The sequence below is a fragment of the Anomaloglossus baeobatrachus genome, chromosome 9, assembly GCF_048569485.1.
Source record: "Anomaloglossus baeobatrachus isolate aAnoBae1 chromosome 9, aAnoBae1.hap1, whole genome shotgun sequence".
In the NCBI taxonomy this organism is placed as follows: domain Eukaryota; kingdom Metazoa; phylum Chordata; class Amphibia; order Anura; family Aromobatidae; genus Anomaloglossus; species Anomaloglossus baeobatrachus.
Genome location: NC_134361.1, coordinates 200332506 through 200350731, shown reverse-complemented (window position 1 = coordinate 200350731; position 18226 = coordinate 200332506). Strand labels below are relative to the sequence as shown.

The 18226-nt window shown below is 46.3% G+C and overlaps 1 protein-coding gene across 3 annotated transcripts in view; it reads left to right on the top strand.

Moving 5' to 3' along the window:
* PFKFB1 (6-phosphofructo-2-kinase/fructose-2,6-biphosphatase 1) overlaps positions 1-18226 on the top strand; it is a 66332-nt gene that overhangs the window by 7699 nt on the left and 40407 nt on the right. For 2 of the 3 annotated variants that reach the window (XM_075324240.1, XM_075324239.1), the window contains exons 1-2: positions 12396-12671; positions 17757-17882. In XM_075324240.1, coding sequence (XP_075180355.1) covers positions 12521-12671; positions 17757-17882 — 277 coding nt within the window. In that variant the 5' untranslated portion in view covers positions 12396-12520. Of the gene's footprint in view, positions 1-12395; positions 12672-17756; positions 17883-18226 lie in introns of those variants that run through there. The other variant, XM_075324241.1, reaches the window with a different exon arrangement.

Sequence of the window (18226 nt, the reverse complement as noted above, 5' to 3'; positions counted from 1 at the left end):
GCTTCTCCCCGCAGGCTTCTCCCCGCAGGCTTCTCCCCGCAGGCTTCTCCCTGCAGGCTTGTCCCCGCAGGCTTCTCCCCGCAGGCTTCTCCCCGCAGGCTTCTCCCCGCAGGCTTCTCCCTGCAGGCTTGTCCCCGCAGGCTTGTTACCGCAGGCTTCTCCCCACAGGCTTCTCCCCGCAGGCTTGTTACCACAGGCTTCTCCCCGCAGGCTTCTCCCCACAGGCTTCTCCCCGCAGGCTTCTCCCCGCAGGCTTCTCCCCGCAGGCTTGTCCCCGCAGGCTTGTTACCGCAGGCTTGTTACCGCAGGCTTCTCCCTGCAGGCTTGTTACCACAGGCTTCTCCCCGCAGGCTTCTTCCCGCAGGCTTCTCCCTACAGGCTTCTCCCCGCAGGCTTCTCCCCGCAGGCTTGTTACTGTAACGGGGGCAGGGGGCGCCTCAGGGGGTGTAGTCGGGTCCCCTCGCCTTGTGGGCCGCAGGCTGAACCCCGGCCCGGCCGTTACTTGCAAAACAGGTGTGTTGTTGGGGCAGAGTGTGGATGCATGGGGCCCATTCAAGACAGCGTTCTTTCTGTGCTCTCCAGCTCCTTCTTCACTTTCAGGAAAGAGACAATTGCAGGCAGCGGATAAACCAAACACCGATTTATTAAACAAAGCTTCCATCTTCCTGTTTGCAGCAGGTTTACTTTAGGACGTTACAAGTTACAAGTCCTTTTCTACGAAAACGGTTCCTTTTTCTCTACGGGCACTTTCCTTTGCCTGCAGGGGCCAATTGTTATCCCCCTAGCAGTGGTACTCCTATCCCGATTTTAGTCCAGCCCTTTCCCAGGGATTTGTATTGAACTAGGGGACGGCTCCAGTACTCACTACCGGCTCCGGATTAGCTCCAACTTCTTCGCTCCACTGCCACAGCACCCACTCCTGCACTCTGCCCCGGCACTTCTCAGCTCTCTCCTGTTACATTCCCAGCACACTGCCCTGCATTCAGAGCCCAACCCCCTTCTCTTCCCTCCTAGGCTGCCCTGCCCCTTCCTTCCCTGTCACTGTTACCAGGGGAACCACTCACTACACTGGCACCTAGTGGGGGGGAGAACCGTACATAACACACAACATCATACCTCCCAACCGTCCCGGATACAGCGGGACAGTCCCTCTTCTGAGCCTTTGATCCCGGCTCCCGCCCGTGAGGCTGTTTATCCCGGCTCCACCCACCCACTGTAGCCCCGCCTCGCTGTTTCTCCCTTCTACTATTCATTACAGAGCCGAGCGCGCACCTACTCCTGTGACTGCTGCTGAGGTATGAATCACCCCCTGCAGCAGAGCGACCCCCCTGCAGCAGAGCCGCCCCCCCCCCTGCACCAGAGCCCCCCCCCTGCAGCAGAGCCCCCCCCCTGCACCAGAGCCGACCCCCCCAGTCCCGGAGCCTGCGTTTGTCTGCAGCTGTTCTCTGACTCCCCGTGTGCGGCTTCTCACTGCTGCAGACACGCGGGGAGTCAGGACGCTGAGGAGACCGTGCAATCAGCACTTCTCTCTCCTGCAGATAGCAGTGGCAATAACCTATGCAGAGTGGCATCTGCAGGCTTCTATTAGCTTACCGATCAGTGGTCTCCTGCCTGTGGAGCAGAGCTGCTGGGTCCTAGCTTCCCAACAGCTTCAGCTCTGCTTTATCCTGGCTCCCCTACCAGTTAAAGGGAACATGTCAGCAGAAATTTCACAATAAAAATAAAAGATTCCCCTCTGCAGCTCCTGGGCTGCTTCTAGAAAGGTTCCTGTTGTTATTGTGCCCCCTTTGAGACCTACAAAAATACTTTATGAAGTCTTACCTTTTTGTATGCAAATGTGTTTTTATGGTCACGGGGGCGGGCTGTCTGGCGTCCGTTATTCCCCCTCCTGCCGCTTTACGCAGTCCCCCATTGCTCATTTACATACACAAGGACGCCTTCCTCATGTAACTGTCCTCCCGAAGTTTTGCGCATGTGAACGCTTTTTCAGGTGATTGCGCAGGCGCGAGATTATGGGCGGCGCTGTGATTGTCATCAGCAGCGTTAACCAAGTACCCGCCCATAATCTCGTGCCCGCACTTTTCCCTCTGACTCCACCGTTATGCGCAAGTGCTGGCCATATGAGCCATGTTACCTATTACTGCTTGCACGAGATTATGGGCGGGTACTTGGATGACGCTGCTGATGACAATCACAGCGCCGCCCATAATCTCGCGCCCACGGTAATAGGTAACATGGTTCATATGGACAGTGCTTGCGCATAACGGTGGAGGCAGAGTGAGAAGCGCGGGCACGAGATAATCTCGCGCCTGCGCAATCACCTCAAAAGCGTTCACACTTTGCACAGTGCTCAGTCCCGCGAGAGTGGCACTGGGCATGCACAAAACTTCAGGAGGACAGTTACATGAGGAAGGCGTCCTCATGTATGGAAATGAGCAATGGGGGACGGCGTACAGCGGCAGGAGGGGGAATAACGGACGCCAGGCAGCCCGCCCCCGTGACCATAAAAACAGATTTGCATACAAAAAGGTAAGACTTCATAAAGTATTATTTTAGGTCTCAAAGGGGGCACAATAGCAACAGGAACCTTTCCAGAATGCAGCCCAGGAGCTGCAGAGGGGAATCTTTTATTTTTTTTGCTAAATTTCTGGTGACAGTTTCCCTTTAAAGGGAACCTATCAGGTGCAATCTGCACTCAGAGCCAGGAGCAGTTCTGGGTGTATATTGCTAATCCCTCCCTAACTGTCCCTGTATACACTAGCATAGATAAAGGCATCTATAGAAAAAGTATTTTTAAAGAGCTTATATCTTATGCTAATTAGCGCGGGGACTAGTCCCAAGGGCGTTACTTCACTTGGCTAGTCGGCTCATATAGCGTGTTAGTACTCACACAGGGGCGTAATAACATGCTAACATGCTATGCGAGCCGACTAGCCAAGTGAAGTAACGCCCTTGTGACTAGTCCCCGCGCTCATTAGCATAAGATATAAGATCTTTAAAAATATTTGTTCTTGATCTCTTTATCTATGCTAGTGTATACAGGGACGGTTAGGCAGGGATTAGCAATATACACCCAGAACTGCTCCTGGCTCTGAGTGCATATTGCACCTGACAGGTTCACTTTAAAGGGAACCTGTCACCAGATTTGGGGCCTATAAGCTGCTGCCACCACCAGCGGGATCTTATGTACACATTCTAACATGCTGCATACCTCCCAACCGTCCCGGATACAGCGGGACTTTCACGCTTTACGTTGTTTGTCCCGTTGCCACGGGCGGGACGGCCGGCTCCCGGGCTCCGCCCACCCACTCTCTCTCCGCCTCCCTGCTTTTCCCTCCTACCATCCTAGTAGACGTGGCATAGAGAGGAGCGCTGCCTGTGCTGCTGCTGGTACAGTAAACGAATCTCCCCAGCGCTGATTTCCCTCCCTCCCCCCTCACCCCCGGCCGGAGCCTGTCTGTGCGGTCGGCCGGCCGCCTGTCTGTGCGGGCGCCCCCCTGCCGCCTGTCTGTGCGGGCGCCCCCCTGCCGCCTGTCTGTGCGGGCGCCCCCCTGCCGCCTGTCTGTGCGGGCGCCCCCCTGCCGCCTGTCTGTGCGGGCGGCCCGCCGCCTCATTGTGCGGGCGGCCGGCCGCCTCTCTCTGCGGGCGGCTGGCCGCCTCTCTCTGCGGGCGGCCCGCCGCCTGTCTGTGAAGGCGGCCGGCCGCCTGTCTGTGAAGGCGACCGGCCGCCTCACTGTGGCTGCCTGCGTGTCCGTGCTGGAGGCCCGCCGGCTGCCTGCGTGTCCGTGCTGGAGGCCCGCCGGCTGCCTGCGTGTCCGTGCTGGAGGCCCGCTGGCTGCCTGCGTGTCCGTGCTGGAGGCCCGCCGGCTGCCTGCGTGTCCGTGCTGGAGGCCCGCCGGCTGCCTGCGTGTCCGTGCTGGAGGCCCGCCGGCTGCCTGCGTGTCCGTGCTGGAGGCCCGCTGGCTGCCTGCGTGTCCGTGCTGGAGGCCCGCCGGCTGCCTGCGTGTCCGTGCTGGAGGCCCGCTGGCTGCCTGCGTGTCCGTGCTGGAGGCCCGCCGGCTGCCTGCGTGTCCGTGCTGGAGGCCCGCTGGCTGCCTGCGTGTCCGTGCTGGAGGCCCGCCGGCTGCCTGCGTGTTTGTGCTGAATGGGTGTGGATGGGGAGTGGATATGGGCGTGACTGTGAAATGGGTGTGGTTAGGGGGCGTGGCCTAAAAATTTACGCGCGCCGCAAACTTTGTCCCTCTTTTCCTTCTTTAAAAGTTGGGAGGTATGCACAACATTGTACAATGTGCCACCATACTCCTATGGCGTCTTCAGGGGGGGGGGGGGGGGAACGTCTTCTCCACACTAGGGGTCCGTCCACCCCTTACATTACCACAGGCTTCTCCCCGCAGGCTTGTTACCACAGGCTTCTCCCCGCAGGCTTCTCCCCGCAGGCTTGTTACCACAGGCTTCTCCCCGCAGGCTTCTCCCCGCAGGCTTCTCCCCGCAGGCTTCTCCCCGCAGGCTTCTCCCCGCAGGCTTGTTACCGCAGGCTTCTGTCGCGGGCAGAGGAGGGGACGCCGCGCTCTCCCACTGCTCGGGTCCGGCTGCTGCTGCTGCTGCGGCCTGCTGCTGCTCGGTGGCTCGAGCGATGGGCCGGATCCCGGGGACTCGAGCGGTGCTCCTCGCCCGTGAGTGAAAGGGGATTGGTTTTTGGGATTGTTTATTGTCCGTGGCGCCACCCACGGTTGTGGTGATTATGTGGACACCACGACTGCTCTGTATGGGGATCCCGGGAGCGGTGACAGGGAGCAGCAAAGTTGTTGGTTCTCCCCTCCGTGGGTAGGGGGTGGTCGTCCCGGGGCCCAGTGATGAGTTGGGGGATGGGGGATGGCGGGGCCGGTGCAGGGCTTGGTGGGGTGCAGGGACGCGGGGGCAGCGCTGTGCCTCACGGCACTGTGGTACTCACTCAGCCTGAGACGGGGACACAGTTCTCGGTAAAACACACGGCTGGAAAGACGGTTCCCACGGACGGCTGCAGTTGCTTTTCCCCAGTAGTTGACGGTGACAGTCCCTTTTCCTGCACCTAAGTCTATGTTGGTAGCGATGGGTTCCCACCGGTTACCCGCTCCCCGGCTTGGATATTGGGCCGGAGGAGCCCCTCTTTGCCCGCAGGCGCTGGCCCTGAGAAACTGGTGCCCTGGCGGTGGCGGTGTCTCTCTGTAACGGTTGGACTGTTGCCTTCAATCGGGACTTGGTTGCTGGGAGACCCAGAGGTCCTCTTCACTGACGGATTTGGCAAATTCACGGCGATTCCTAGCCTTGCCGGGATCCGAAAGGCCCCTGCCAATGGTGCTGGCTTCTCTTCGTATACCGCTCCGGTACCGCCGGGCCACAACCCGTCCACGGTCCTTTCGGCAACCTCCAAGCAGCCTCTCCTGCAGACAGTCACCGCCGTCTGCTGACCTTGCTGTCTCAGTCCGGGGCACACACCCGGACCAACTTCAGGCTTTCTCAACTGTCACTTTCTCTTCCACCTTTACTCCTCTCTCTTGCTCCTCTACCACTTCACTCTTAACTCTCTCTCTCCCTAAACTGATCTGCCTGGTTTTCCCGCCTCCAGGGCTATGAACTCCTCGGTGGGTGGAGCCAACCGCCTGGCCCACCCCCTGGTGTGGACATCAGCCCCTGGAGGAAGGCAACAAGGATTTTTGTGTAGCTTTGGTGTACCTATCCGGGGTGTAGGGTGTGGTGGTGTCATAACCTGTGACCCCTGGCTTGCCCGGGGCATCACACTTCTCCCCACAGGCTTCTCTCCGCAGGCTTGTTACCGCAGGCTTCTCCCCACAGGCTTCTCCCCGCAGGCTTCTCCCGCGCAGGCTTCTCCCCGCAGGCTTCTCCCCGCAGGCTTCTCCCGCGCAGGCTTCTCCCGCGCAGGCTTCTCCCGCGCAGGCTTGTTACCACAGGCTTCTCCCGCAGGCTTCTCCCCGCAGGCTTCTCCCCGCAGGCTTCTCCCCGCAGGCTTCTCCCCGCAGGCTTCTCCCCACAGGCTTGTTACTGAAGGCTTCTCTCCACATGCTTCTCCCCACAAGCTTGTTACCACAGGCTTCTCCCCACAGGCTTCTCCCCACAGGCTTGGCTTGGTACCGCAGGCTTCTCCCCACATGCTTGTTACCGCAGGCTTCTCCCCACATGCTTCTCCCCACAAGCTTCTCCCCACAAGCTTCTCCCCACAAGCTTCTCCCCACAAGCTTCTCCCCACAAGCTTCTCCCCACAAGCTTGCTACCACAGGCTTATCCCCACAGACTTGTTACCGCAGGCTTCTCCCCGCAGGCTTGTTACCGCAGGCTTCTCCCCGCAGGCTTCTCCCCGCAGGCTTCTCCCCGCCTGCTCAGCTAGATGGACAGGTCAATCAGACTAAAGGAGGATCCGGCAGGGACAGACCTATGGACTGATCACCTCATCCCTGGAACAGTTTTTATCCAAAACGTTGCAGAGTTTCCGAGTTGGGCTATGTTCACATTATATTTTGAGACTGTCAGGGGCTTCTGCCTGAAAAGCTAAAACAACAATAACGCTATTCACTGTAATGAGGCAGAGAGAAACACTGTACATTCCATTTTCCTCCATTCTGAAGGCGAATATTTATTTTAATTTTTATTTTTTTATGGCATATCCTTCCTAATAGGGTATTGTAGGTGCTGGATTATTGTAAACTGGATCTGGACTTGATCTCTGACGATCACTAGAATAAAAGGGACAGGAAATCATTGTCACTTTGTCTCCTCTGTCATTTCTACTTTACTCTTAAAATTCTATTTTATAGTAAAAAAAAAAAACTAAAAATAAAAAAAAAAAATTTGTAAAAATAATCCCCCAAATAAAAAGATCTAATTTTAACTGGTAGTCTGTTTAGAAAACCCATTGATCATTAGGGAATAAATAGGGAATTTGTCCGAAACAGGGGAACCCCCTTTCCCTTGACTTTGATGGAGTTTCGGGAAAAGGCAGATAATGGAGGTTGTTGCCCCCCGGGTCACTGATTTGATAGAAGGGGACAGGAATTGGGATACAACTGGAGGGTGACGCTTTAACTAGGGATTAAGTTTATTAATGACCTCTCATCGTCGTTTCCTCTAGAATCCTCTGAAAAGGATTTTCTTGGAAACCATTGCGAAACCTTATCAAGCCAGTAACATTTGTTTTTAATCCAATGGAAATGTTGCTTCATCTTAGACCATGCAATCCAATCCGTTGTCAGTCAGACGTGAGGGTGTGATAGCAAAAAAAGCAAAAAGTGACATAAAACTGGGTTTAACCACATATTACACTAGAATCTGTATCCTGTGCTGGAACATTTCCACTGTACACGGAATGTTTTGCTTTTATTAGATGGAACACAGTGTACCTATGTAGCAGAGCTGAAAGGGCTTGACCAGGAATGACATATTAATGACTTATCCTCAGAATTGGTCATCAGTATCAGACTGATGGGGGTCTTACATTTAGCATACCCACCGATCCGATACATATAGCGCAGAACTCGGCAGTGGCCGCTATATGTCCCATTGACTGAGCATTAATTGTCAATTTTGGACTTTAAAGATCACAGAGCCCTAGGCAGATGTCTACTTTGCCTGCTCCCTGTCATAGTGTTCTATACCTCATCCACAGGTACATGACTACAGCCACATTAAAAGGGTTTTCCAGTTTTAGAAAACCTCTTGCCCTCAGTGATCTTACAGTAAAGAATCCATAATATTACTGCTCATACAGTAAATAATCCATAGTCTCCGTGCTCTTACAGCAAAGAATCTATAGTATTACTACTCTCACAGTAAAGAATCATAGTCTCCGTGCTCTCACAGTAAAGAATCCATAGTCTCACTGCTCTCACAGTAAAGAATCCATAATATTGCTGCTCTCACAGTAAAGAATCATAGTCTCACTGCTCTCACAGTAAAGAATCATAGACTCACTGCTCTCACAGTAAAGAATCATAGACTCACTGCTCTCAGTAAAGAATCCATAATATTGCTGCTCTCACAGTAAATAATCCATAGTATTACTGCTCATACAGCAAAAAATTCATAGTCTCACTGCTCATACAGTAATGAATCCATAGTATTATTGCTCATACAGTAGAGAGAATCCATAGTTTCACTGCTCTTATAGTAAAGAATCCATAGTCTCACTACTCTTACAGTAAAGAATCCATAGTATTGCTGCTCATATAGTAAAGAATCTATAGGCTTACCACTTTTACAGTAAAGAATCCAAGTATTACTGCTCATACAGTAAAGAATCAATATTCTCACTGCCCTTACAGTACAGAATCCATACTATTACCTCTCACACAGTAAAGAATCCATAGTATTGCTGCTCGAACAGTAAAAAAATCCATAGTCTCAATGCTCTTACAGTAAAGAATCCATAGTATTCCTGCTCATATAGTAAAGAATCCATAGTCTTACTGCGCTTACAATAAACAATCCATATTATTACTGTTCATACAGTAAATAATCAATAGTCTCACTGTCCTTACAGTAAAAAATCCATACTATTACTGCTCACACAGTAAAGAATCCATAGTTTCAATGCTCATACAGTAAAGAATCCATAGAATCACTGCTCTCACAGTAATGAATCCATAGTATTATTGCTCATACAGTAGAGAGAATCCATAGTTTCACTGCTCTTACAGTAAAGAATCCATAGTATTGCTGCTCATATAGTAAAGAATCTTTAGCCTTACCACTTTTACAGTAAAGAATCTAAGTATTACTGCTCATACAGTAAAGAATCAATATTCTCACTGCCCTTACAGTAAAGAATCCATACTATTACTGCTCACACAGTAAAGAATCCATAGTATTGCTGCTCGAACAGTAAACAAATCCATAGTCTCAATGCTCTTACAGTAAAGAATCCATAGTATTCCTGCTCATATAGTAAAGAATCCATAGTCTTACTGCGCTTACAATAAACAATCCATATTATTACTGTTCATACAGTAAATAATCAATAGTCTCACAGTGCCCTTACAGTAGAGAATCCATATTATCACTGCTCTCACAGTAAAGTTTCTATAGTCTCACTGCTCATACAGTAAAGAATCCATAGTCTCACTGCTCATACAGTAAATAATCCATAGTCTCACTGCTCATACAGTAAAGAATCCATAGTATTGCTCATACAGTAGAGAATCCATACTATTGCTGTTCATACAGGAAAGAATCAGTAGTCTCACTGCCCTCACAGTAAAGAATCCATAGTTTCAATGCTCATGCAGTTAAGAATCCATAGTCTCACTGCTCTCACAGTAAAGAATCCATAGTATTGCTCATACAGTAGAGAGAATCCATAGTCTCACTGCTCTTACAGTAAAGAATCCATAGTCTCACTGCTCTTACAGTAAAGAATCCATAGTCTCACTGCTCTTACAGTAAAGAATCCATAGTATCACTGCTCTTATAGTAAAGAATCCGTATAGTATTATTGCTCATACAGTAAAGAATCCATAGTTTCACTGCTCTCACGGTAAATAATTCATATTATCACTGCTCGTACAGTAAAGAGTCCATAATGTCACTGCTCGTACCGTAAATAATCCATCTGTCCCCTGACTTCAGTTTCTTAAAAAAAAAATAAAAAAAATTCCGCTTTACTCACCTTCCCCAGGTCCAGTATTGTGTCTCCACCTCTGCTCCCAGTGTGTATTATTGTCTCCAGCGCTGACCTCATGTCATCAACACTGCAGCTAATCGATGGTCTCAGCAGGTCTGCCCGAGTTGACCATACAGGCTGCTGAGCTCACTGATTGGATACCATGCAGTCAGCTGCAGACAATAAAGATGGAAACAGCAGTGGTGTAGTCTCAAAGCTGGACCGGGGGAGGGTGAATAAAGCACAATATGTTTGTTTGTTGTTTTTCTTAAACCAATTGTAGGCGGGGTACAAGGTCGAAGCTCCCAGACTGTAAAACATCTGAAATTGGGTGTGATTGTACCCACTGCACCCCCAATACTCACACCTTGTCCAGTACCATCTGCCAAAGCTACACCCCTGTCCTATGTGACTATAGGCATATAATGCACCGCGGGGCGGAGGAGGGCATTGATTGACCTCAATAGGCCCCCACCGTGCTTTGTTTTCTTTTACAATGCTGTGATCCAATTTTGTATAAGAAGGAATTCCCAGCTTTTTTTTTTTTCGTTTTCTTTTTTTTTATTAACTTTTTTTTGTTTTCTTATGTTTCTTTTTCTTTATTTTTTTTATATTTTTTTTTTAGTTTTACACACATTGGTGCAGATTTTAATAGGCTCATTCCAGTTTTTATTTATTTTTTCTGTGTTTTACATTTATTTTTATTTTCCTTTTTTTGTTTTCTTTGTTTTCAATTTGTTTTTCTTTTTCTTTATATTTTTTTATTTGTTTTTCCTTTTTGTTTTTTTTTATTTGTGTTTTTGTTTTTTGTGTGTTTTTTCTCTTATTTTTTTGTCGTTGCTGTTTATTACAAATGTCGGCAGGATTGGCAGCTGCGTCGTTTTTCTATATTTTTACACGAATTGGTGCAGATTTTAATCTGCTCATTGCATTATATTTTTATTATTTATTCTTCTTTGTTTTCCCTTTATTTTTATTTTTGTTTTTCTTGTTCTTTATAGTTTTGTATTTTTTTATTTATTTTTTTATTTGTTTTTATTGATTTATATATTTTCCTTTTTTATTTTTCCTTTGTGTTTTTGTTTTTTTGTGTTTTTTTTTTTCTTATTTTTTTGTCTTTGCAGTTTATTACAAATGTCAGCAGGATTGGCTGCTGCGTTTTTCTATATTTTTACAAGCATATTTTAATCTGCTCATTGCATTTTTTTTTTCTTTATTTTTTTCTTTGTCTTCCATTTATTTTTATTTTCCTTTATTTTTTTATTTGTTTTCTTTTTCTTTTATAGTTTTGAATTTTTTGGGTTTTTTTTCTTTATTTTTTATTTGTTTTTCTTGTTTTATATTTGTTTTTCCTTTTTTTTGTTCTTTTTTATTTTTTATGTGTTTTTGTTTATTTTGTTTATTTTTTTTCTCTCTTATTATTTTTTGTCGTTGCGGTTTTTATGACAAATTTCGGCAGGATTGGCTGCTGCATTTTTCTATATTTTTACACGCATAGTTGCATATTTTAATCTGCTCATTGCATTTTTTTTTCTTTATTTTTTTCTTTGTCTTCCATTTATTTTTATTTTCCTTTATTTTTTTATTTTTTTTTCTTTATAGTTTTGAATTTTTGGTTTTTTTTTTTCTTTTCTTTTATTTGGTTTTCTTGTTTTATATTTGTTTTTCCTTTTTTTGTTTTTTTTTTATTTTTATATCTTTTTGTTTATTTTGTTTATTTTTTTTCTCTCTTATTATTTTTTGTCGTTGCAGTTTTTATGACAAATTTCGGCAGGATTGCCGGCTGTGTTTTTCTATATTTGTACACACATTGGTGCAGATTTTAATCGTCTCATTGCATTATATTTTCTTTTTTTTCTTTGTTTTCCATTTATTTTTGGGGTTTTTTTGTTTTTCTTTTTCTTTATAGTTTTGTATTTTTTGTTTTTTTTTATTTGTTTTCCTTTATTATTTTATATTTTTATTTATTTTTTTTATTATTATTTTATTTTCTTTGTGGGGGGTTTTTTGTCTGTTTTATTTTTTTGTCGTTGCGGTTTTTATGACAAATTTCGGCAGGATTGGCGGCTGCGTTTTTCTATATTTTTACACACATTGGTGCAGGTTTTAATCGTCTCAGTGCAATATATTTTCTTTTTTTTATTTTTTTTCTTTGTTTTCCATTTATTTTTATTTTCCTTTATTTTTGTTTTTTCTTTTTTTTATAGTTTTGTATTTTTTTGTTTATTTATTTGTTTTTCTTTATTGCTTTATATTTTCCTTTTTTTGTTCTTTTTTTCTTATTTTTTTTCTTTTCTTTGTGGGTTTTTTTTGTCTCTTATTTTTTTGTTGTTGCGGTTTTTATGACAAATTTCGGCAGGATTGGCGGCTGCGTTTTTCTATATTTTTACACACATTGGTGCAGGTTTTAATCGTCTCAGTGCAATATATTTTCTTTTTTTTTCTTTTTTTTCTTTGTTTTCCATTTATTTTTATTTTCCTTTATTTTTGTTTTTTCTTTTTTTTTATAGTTTTGTATTTTTTTGTTTATTTTTTTATTTGTTTTTCTTTATTATTTAATATTTTTCTGTTTTGTTGTCGCAGCCATAAGTTGGCACATTGTTCCGAAGAGCTTGCACTCCATTGACTTGCGAATGGCGGAGACGAATCCGGTGGAGCGTGCACATTTCTAGTTGCTGGCTTCCTCTGGGTTGGGGATGGGTCCCCTATGGGTCCCTCCCATTTTGGCAGCGTTTCTAGTTCAGGAGGAGGGGTGGAGTGACTTGTTCAGTCAACACAGCTGGCTATCTGCTCCTACAGATAAGGTACACGAGGTGACCCACACACAGGGCACGGCCACATCAGGTGCCAGCCCCTAGGTCATCTGGGACCATGCAGACCCAGGGCGCCGACCCAGATTGTGCTCAGGCACTGAAGACGCAGAAGCAGCAGATGGCTGACATGCTGAGGGAGCTGAAGCAGACCAGGCTCCAGAAAATATGGATCCCTCACCAGAGTGAGCGGCTGCAGCAGAGGCGAGGATGTGAGTGCACGACCCATAGCTGATCCCGGAGCTGGGGGGGGACGCCGGTAGGGGGGGAAACCGCGAAGGACACGGGCGCTTAGGGCTTTTCTCGGCAAATATAAATATGACCTTACGAGGGGTAACATGATGACGGTGAATGTCCCTTTAAAAATTTCATGGCGAATATGGAGATTGTTTGGGGGTCCCTTCACTCTGGAGTTCAGTGTCGTCTTAGCTGACGGATCCCCACATTTATCCTGCGGTTCAGTGTCATAATACCTGATGGATCCCCACATTTATTCAGTATCGTGTTAGCTGATGGATCCCCATATTTATTCTGCGGTTCAGTGTCATAATACCTGATGGATCCACACATTTATTTAGTATCGTGTTAGCTGATGGATCCCCACATTTATCCTGCGGGTCAGTGTCGTCTTAATTGATGGATCCCTATATTTATCCTGCGGTTCAGTCTTGTCTTAGCTGACGGATCCCCACATTTATCCTGCGGTTCAGTGTCGTCCTTCACTGACAGATCCCCACATTTTATTTTGGAGTTCAGTGTCGTCTTAACTGAAGGATCCCCACATTTCTCCTGCGGTTCAGTGTCGTCTTAGGTGACTGATCCCCACGTTTATCTTGCGGTTCAGTGTAGTCTTAGCTGATGGATCCCCACATTTATCCTGGAGTTCAGTGTCGTCTTAGCTGACGGATCCCCACATTTATCCTGCGGCTCAGTGTCGTCTTAGCTGACGGATCCCCACATTTATCCTGCGGCTCAGTGTCGTCCTTCGCTGACAGATCTCCACATTTTATTTTGGAGTTCAGTGTCATCTTAACTGACAGATCCCCATATTTATCCTGTGGTTCAGTGTCATCTTAGGTGACTGATCCCCACATTTATCCTGCGGTTCAGTGTCGTCTTAGCTGACGGATCCCCACATTTTATTCTGGAATTCAGTGTCGTCTTAGCTGATGGATCCCCACATTTATCCTGCAGTTCAGTTACGTCTTAGCTGATGGATCCACACATTTATTCAGTGTCGTCTTAGCTGACGGATCCCCACATTTATCCTGCAGCTCAGTTTTGTCTTAGCTAACGGATCCCCACATTTATCCTGTGGTTCAGTGTCGTCCTTCACTGACGGATCCCCACATTTATCCTGTGGTTCAGTGACGTCTTAGCTGATGGATCCCCACATTTATTCAGTGTCGTCTTAGCTGACAGAACCCCACATTTATTCAGTGTCGTCTTAGCTGACGGATCCGCACATTTATCCTGTGGTTCAGTGACGTCTTAGCTGACGGATCCCCACATTTATCCTGCAGCTCAGTGTCGTCTTAGCTGACAGAACCCCACATTTATTCAGTGTCGTCTTAGCTGACAGAACCCCACATTTATTCAGTGTCGTCTTAGCTGACAGAACCCCACATTTATTCAGTGTCGTCTTAGCTGACAGAACCCCACATTTATCCTGCGGTTCAGTGTCGTCCTTCACTGACAGATCCCCACATTTTATTCTAGAGTCCAGTGTTGTCTTAACTGACGGATCCCCACATTTATCCTGCAGCTCAGTGTCGTCTTAGCTTACAGATCCCCACATTTATTCAGTGACGTCTTAGCTGATAGATCCTCACATTTATCCTGCAGTTCAGTGACGTCTTAGCTGACGGATCTCCACATTTATCCTGCGGTTCAGTGTCATCTTAGCTGACAGATCCCCATATTTGCCATTATAGAGTAAAAGTTTAGGTTACATGTAGAGGTAAAGGAGTTGTCCACCTTTTGAGGATAAGTGTATTGTGCAAACTACTGATTATTTTTTTGGGGGAGAGGGAGGAAGTAATTTATTACTGCAAAGGGGCCCACCAGAGAATTCTCCTGCTCTCTGGTGGGCCGGTCCGAGCCTGGTCTTGAATATGGCAGGCACTATCTAGTCAATAAAAGCTATGTCTGGCAGATGGACTGTAATGAGCGTGACCCACCTAATTAGAGGGACAAGGCATCTTTGTCCCAACTTTTTTTTTTTGCATGGTTTGACCACGATTCAAACCTTGGTAATCGGCTGTAAACTATTTATGGATTGGGGAATTTTTCCATCTTTTATGGGGAAAAAAAGGTTATTTCACACGTCCGTGCAATTCAGTAGTGAGCGGTTGCCACCACCATCCCTATGTCGGGCTTTATTGAGATGTTTCGCAGTGTTTCGCCTCCTCGTCCACATGACTTTGATTCACATTCCAGTGGGTTTGTGTGTGGATCGTGGACACTTCACGGTCGCAGCTGCTGAACTCTGCGGTACATTTCACAAGCTCTGTAAAAACACAGAAACTTCTTTTATTAACCCTTATTTAAATAACTTTTTGGGACTTTGAGACTTGATGGAGGTCATGAACTTTTTTTCTCTCTATCCTATGTGCAGGGTTGTACTAATTTCCTGTGCTGTATACTACAAAGTCAAAATCACTTACTATAAGCCCGGATTATCCCCACTTTTTGCCGAGGATTCCCTATGCGCTCTGTCCATGGTGCTGGTATAGTGGTGTCCTGAAAAGGACTATCCCCCTTCTCCCTCCATACTCACTAGCAAGGGCGTGTAATAGATTTGGTCCCAACCATAACCTGCAAGAGGGTATCTATAGGGGGTGTAATGGCATTGGTCCAGACCACAACCTGAAACCTAAAAGTCTCCATACATACTGGCAGGGGAACCAGTTGATCATCTAATATGTGTTGGGGGTTTCCTGACTAGAGGAAAAAAGGATCAGGCATGTTAATTTCAACATGTCTGATCTTTGGCTCTGATGTGATGAGATAAGTAAGAGATGTCCGGCTTCTTTCCCCTTTGAGAACACATGTACGCTCCGCCTAAGTGAGCATGCACGTGGTGGCTGAAGGGAGGGATAAATAAGCAATCGCGCACAGCTGTATAACAGTCTTTAATGCCCGCAAGACAAGTTTGATAATTATCCAAACCCACTGATTTCAGCAATATTTCAGGGGAAGAATCTGGAGGCCAGGCAAAAAAAAAGATGCTATGGGCAGCACGGTGGCTCAGTGGTTAGCACTGCAGTCTTGTGGTGGCTCAGTGATTAGCACTGCAGTCTTGTGGTGGCTCAGTGATTAGCACTGCAGTCTTGTGGTGGCTCAGTGATTAGCACTGCAGTCTTGTGGTGGCTCAGTGGTTAGCACTGCAGTCTTGTGGTGGCTCAGTGGTTAGCACTACAGTCTTGTGGTGGCTCAGTAGTTAGCACTGCAGTCTTGTGGTGGCTCAGTGGTTAGCACTGCAGTCTTGCAGCGCTGGGGTCCCGGGTTCAATTCCCACCAAGGACAACATCTGCAAGGAGTTTGTATGTTCTCCCCGTGTTTGCGTGGGTTTCCTCCGGGTTCTCCGGTTTCCTCCCACACTCCAAAATCATACAGATAGGGAATTTAGATTGTGAGCCCCAATGGGGACAGTGTTGCCAATGTATGTAAAGTGCTGTGGAATTAACAGCGCTATATAAATGAATAAAATATTATATTATATTACTGCCAAAATGAGAAAATTTAAAGGCTACATCAATATACCATCCCTTTAAGAGTCTGAGATATAAAAAAGTGTGGACAACATGCTCTGCTTGCCCCATACCCCCCCTTATATTAAAGCTCTAGAAGCTGGCACGGTTGTGTTGGGCACACAACCTGAGTAGCTGCTGCGCATAAGAATGAGACCTCCCCGGCATTCACAAGAATGCCAACCCTATTCAGTAGAGAGGCAGATGGCGCGGAGCCCGTGGTCACTGGGTTCATTGCAAAAAATCCAATTCTTAACACCATAATCACAAGAAATCAAGCACTTGCACACCACTGAAGTAGGTGTTTATGGCTACTGTCCAGCATGTACGATCATGTACTAAATATACGTAAGTGGAGGCAGTCCGGACAACTGTCAGGATATAAGCCCACCATAAAAATAACCATGCCTTGGTAAATGTTTTTTTTTTCCTTCTGTATAGAGAAGTGAAGTCCCATGCTCTTCCCTATACAGTTAAATAGACTCTAAATTGCTTAAACGCTAACTACCTTACCAAAATCCATGAGTTCCCCCGATTCTGACGCTCTTTTCCCTTTTGTGCTACGTCGCTCCATTGCAGAGATATTCACATTTGTTGCTTTTGGAATGTGAAATTTCTGCATGCAGACCAACTGGGCGTTTCTTCACAGTCTTCTCTGGGGGCGTGTGCTTTAATACCTCCCTCACAGACACAGCCAATCACAGCTAGGCAGCATCCTAGACTACTATGTTAGCTGCTGAGTTGTGATTGGCAGCATCTGGAAAGGAGATGAGAAAGCACACACCCCAAGAGAAGACTCTGAGGAAACGCCCAGTTGGTCTGCATGCAGAAATTTCACATACTGAGCTCCAAAAGCAACAAAGGGGAATATCTCTGCAATGGAGCGACGTAGAGCAAAACGGAAAAAAACGTTACAATCAGGGAAGCCTAGGGATTTTTACAGGGTATTTATCTAATTTTGTTTTGGCAACTGACAAGTTCTCTTTAAAGGGGTTGTCTAGGAATGAAATAAACCTATATTTAAATATATCCTTAGGAGAGGTCTTCAATGTCTGATGGAGGGGTCTGATACCCGGTACTGATTGCAGTTATTAGCTCCTTCGACAGCTTGATGTAAACATTGAACGGAGCTGAACAGCAGCTGGTGTTGAGAATCAAAGATCAGTTCTTATCCTCTTAAATCAGAGCTTATCTGCAGTTTTTCGGAGTGGATCATTTTAGAGCCCTGTTCTCGGGATTGGTGGGGGACTCGATGGATGGACCACTTGTGATATGCAAAAAATACTTTTTTTTTTTTACCTTTTTTTTAATACCTTTGTTTACCCCATACATTGAGCATAGGCAAAAATGTATTTTTCTATGCCCCCTAGCCAAAAAAGGTTTAAGGGCTTTGGTTCATGTCTTAAGGTCTTGGCAAACTTTGGTTACATAAGTTTGCTATGATGGGTATCGTAGGTTGTTAAAAAAAAAACAAGGAGGGGAACAAGTTATTGCTGTTATCATATTTGATTGGCCCCAATTAAAGCTCCCATCCGTCTTTTGCAGCCTCTATACCTCAGTTCACCAACTCCCCCACGATGATCATCATGGTGGGGCTCCCTGCCCGAGGAAAGACTTACATCTCCAAGAAACTCACTCGCTACCTCAACTGGATTGGAACCCCAACAAAAGGTAAACTGCTACCCTGATGCGATGGCATCAGTAAACTTTCACTTCGTTTTTCACAGTCAAAGAATAATCCAATATTTGGCTCCTTATAAGAGAGTGACACTTAAAGGGAACTTATCGGGTCAATGTTACTTCTGAATCTGAATATATGGCTGTATATATTGTAAAACAACGATTAAAACGATACCTATTTTGTAGTAATCCGATATACCAGGGCTGAGAAATCAAGGTTTAAAATATATATGCAAATGAGCCGAGTAGTGCATTGGGGCGGGGTGATACATTCTGGCCTTAAAATTTGAGTGTAACTTCAAAGCTGGATATCTCAGCGCTGGCACATCGGATTA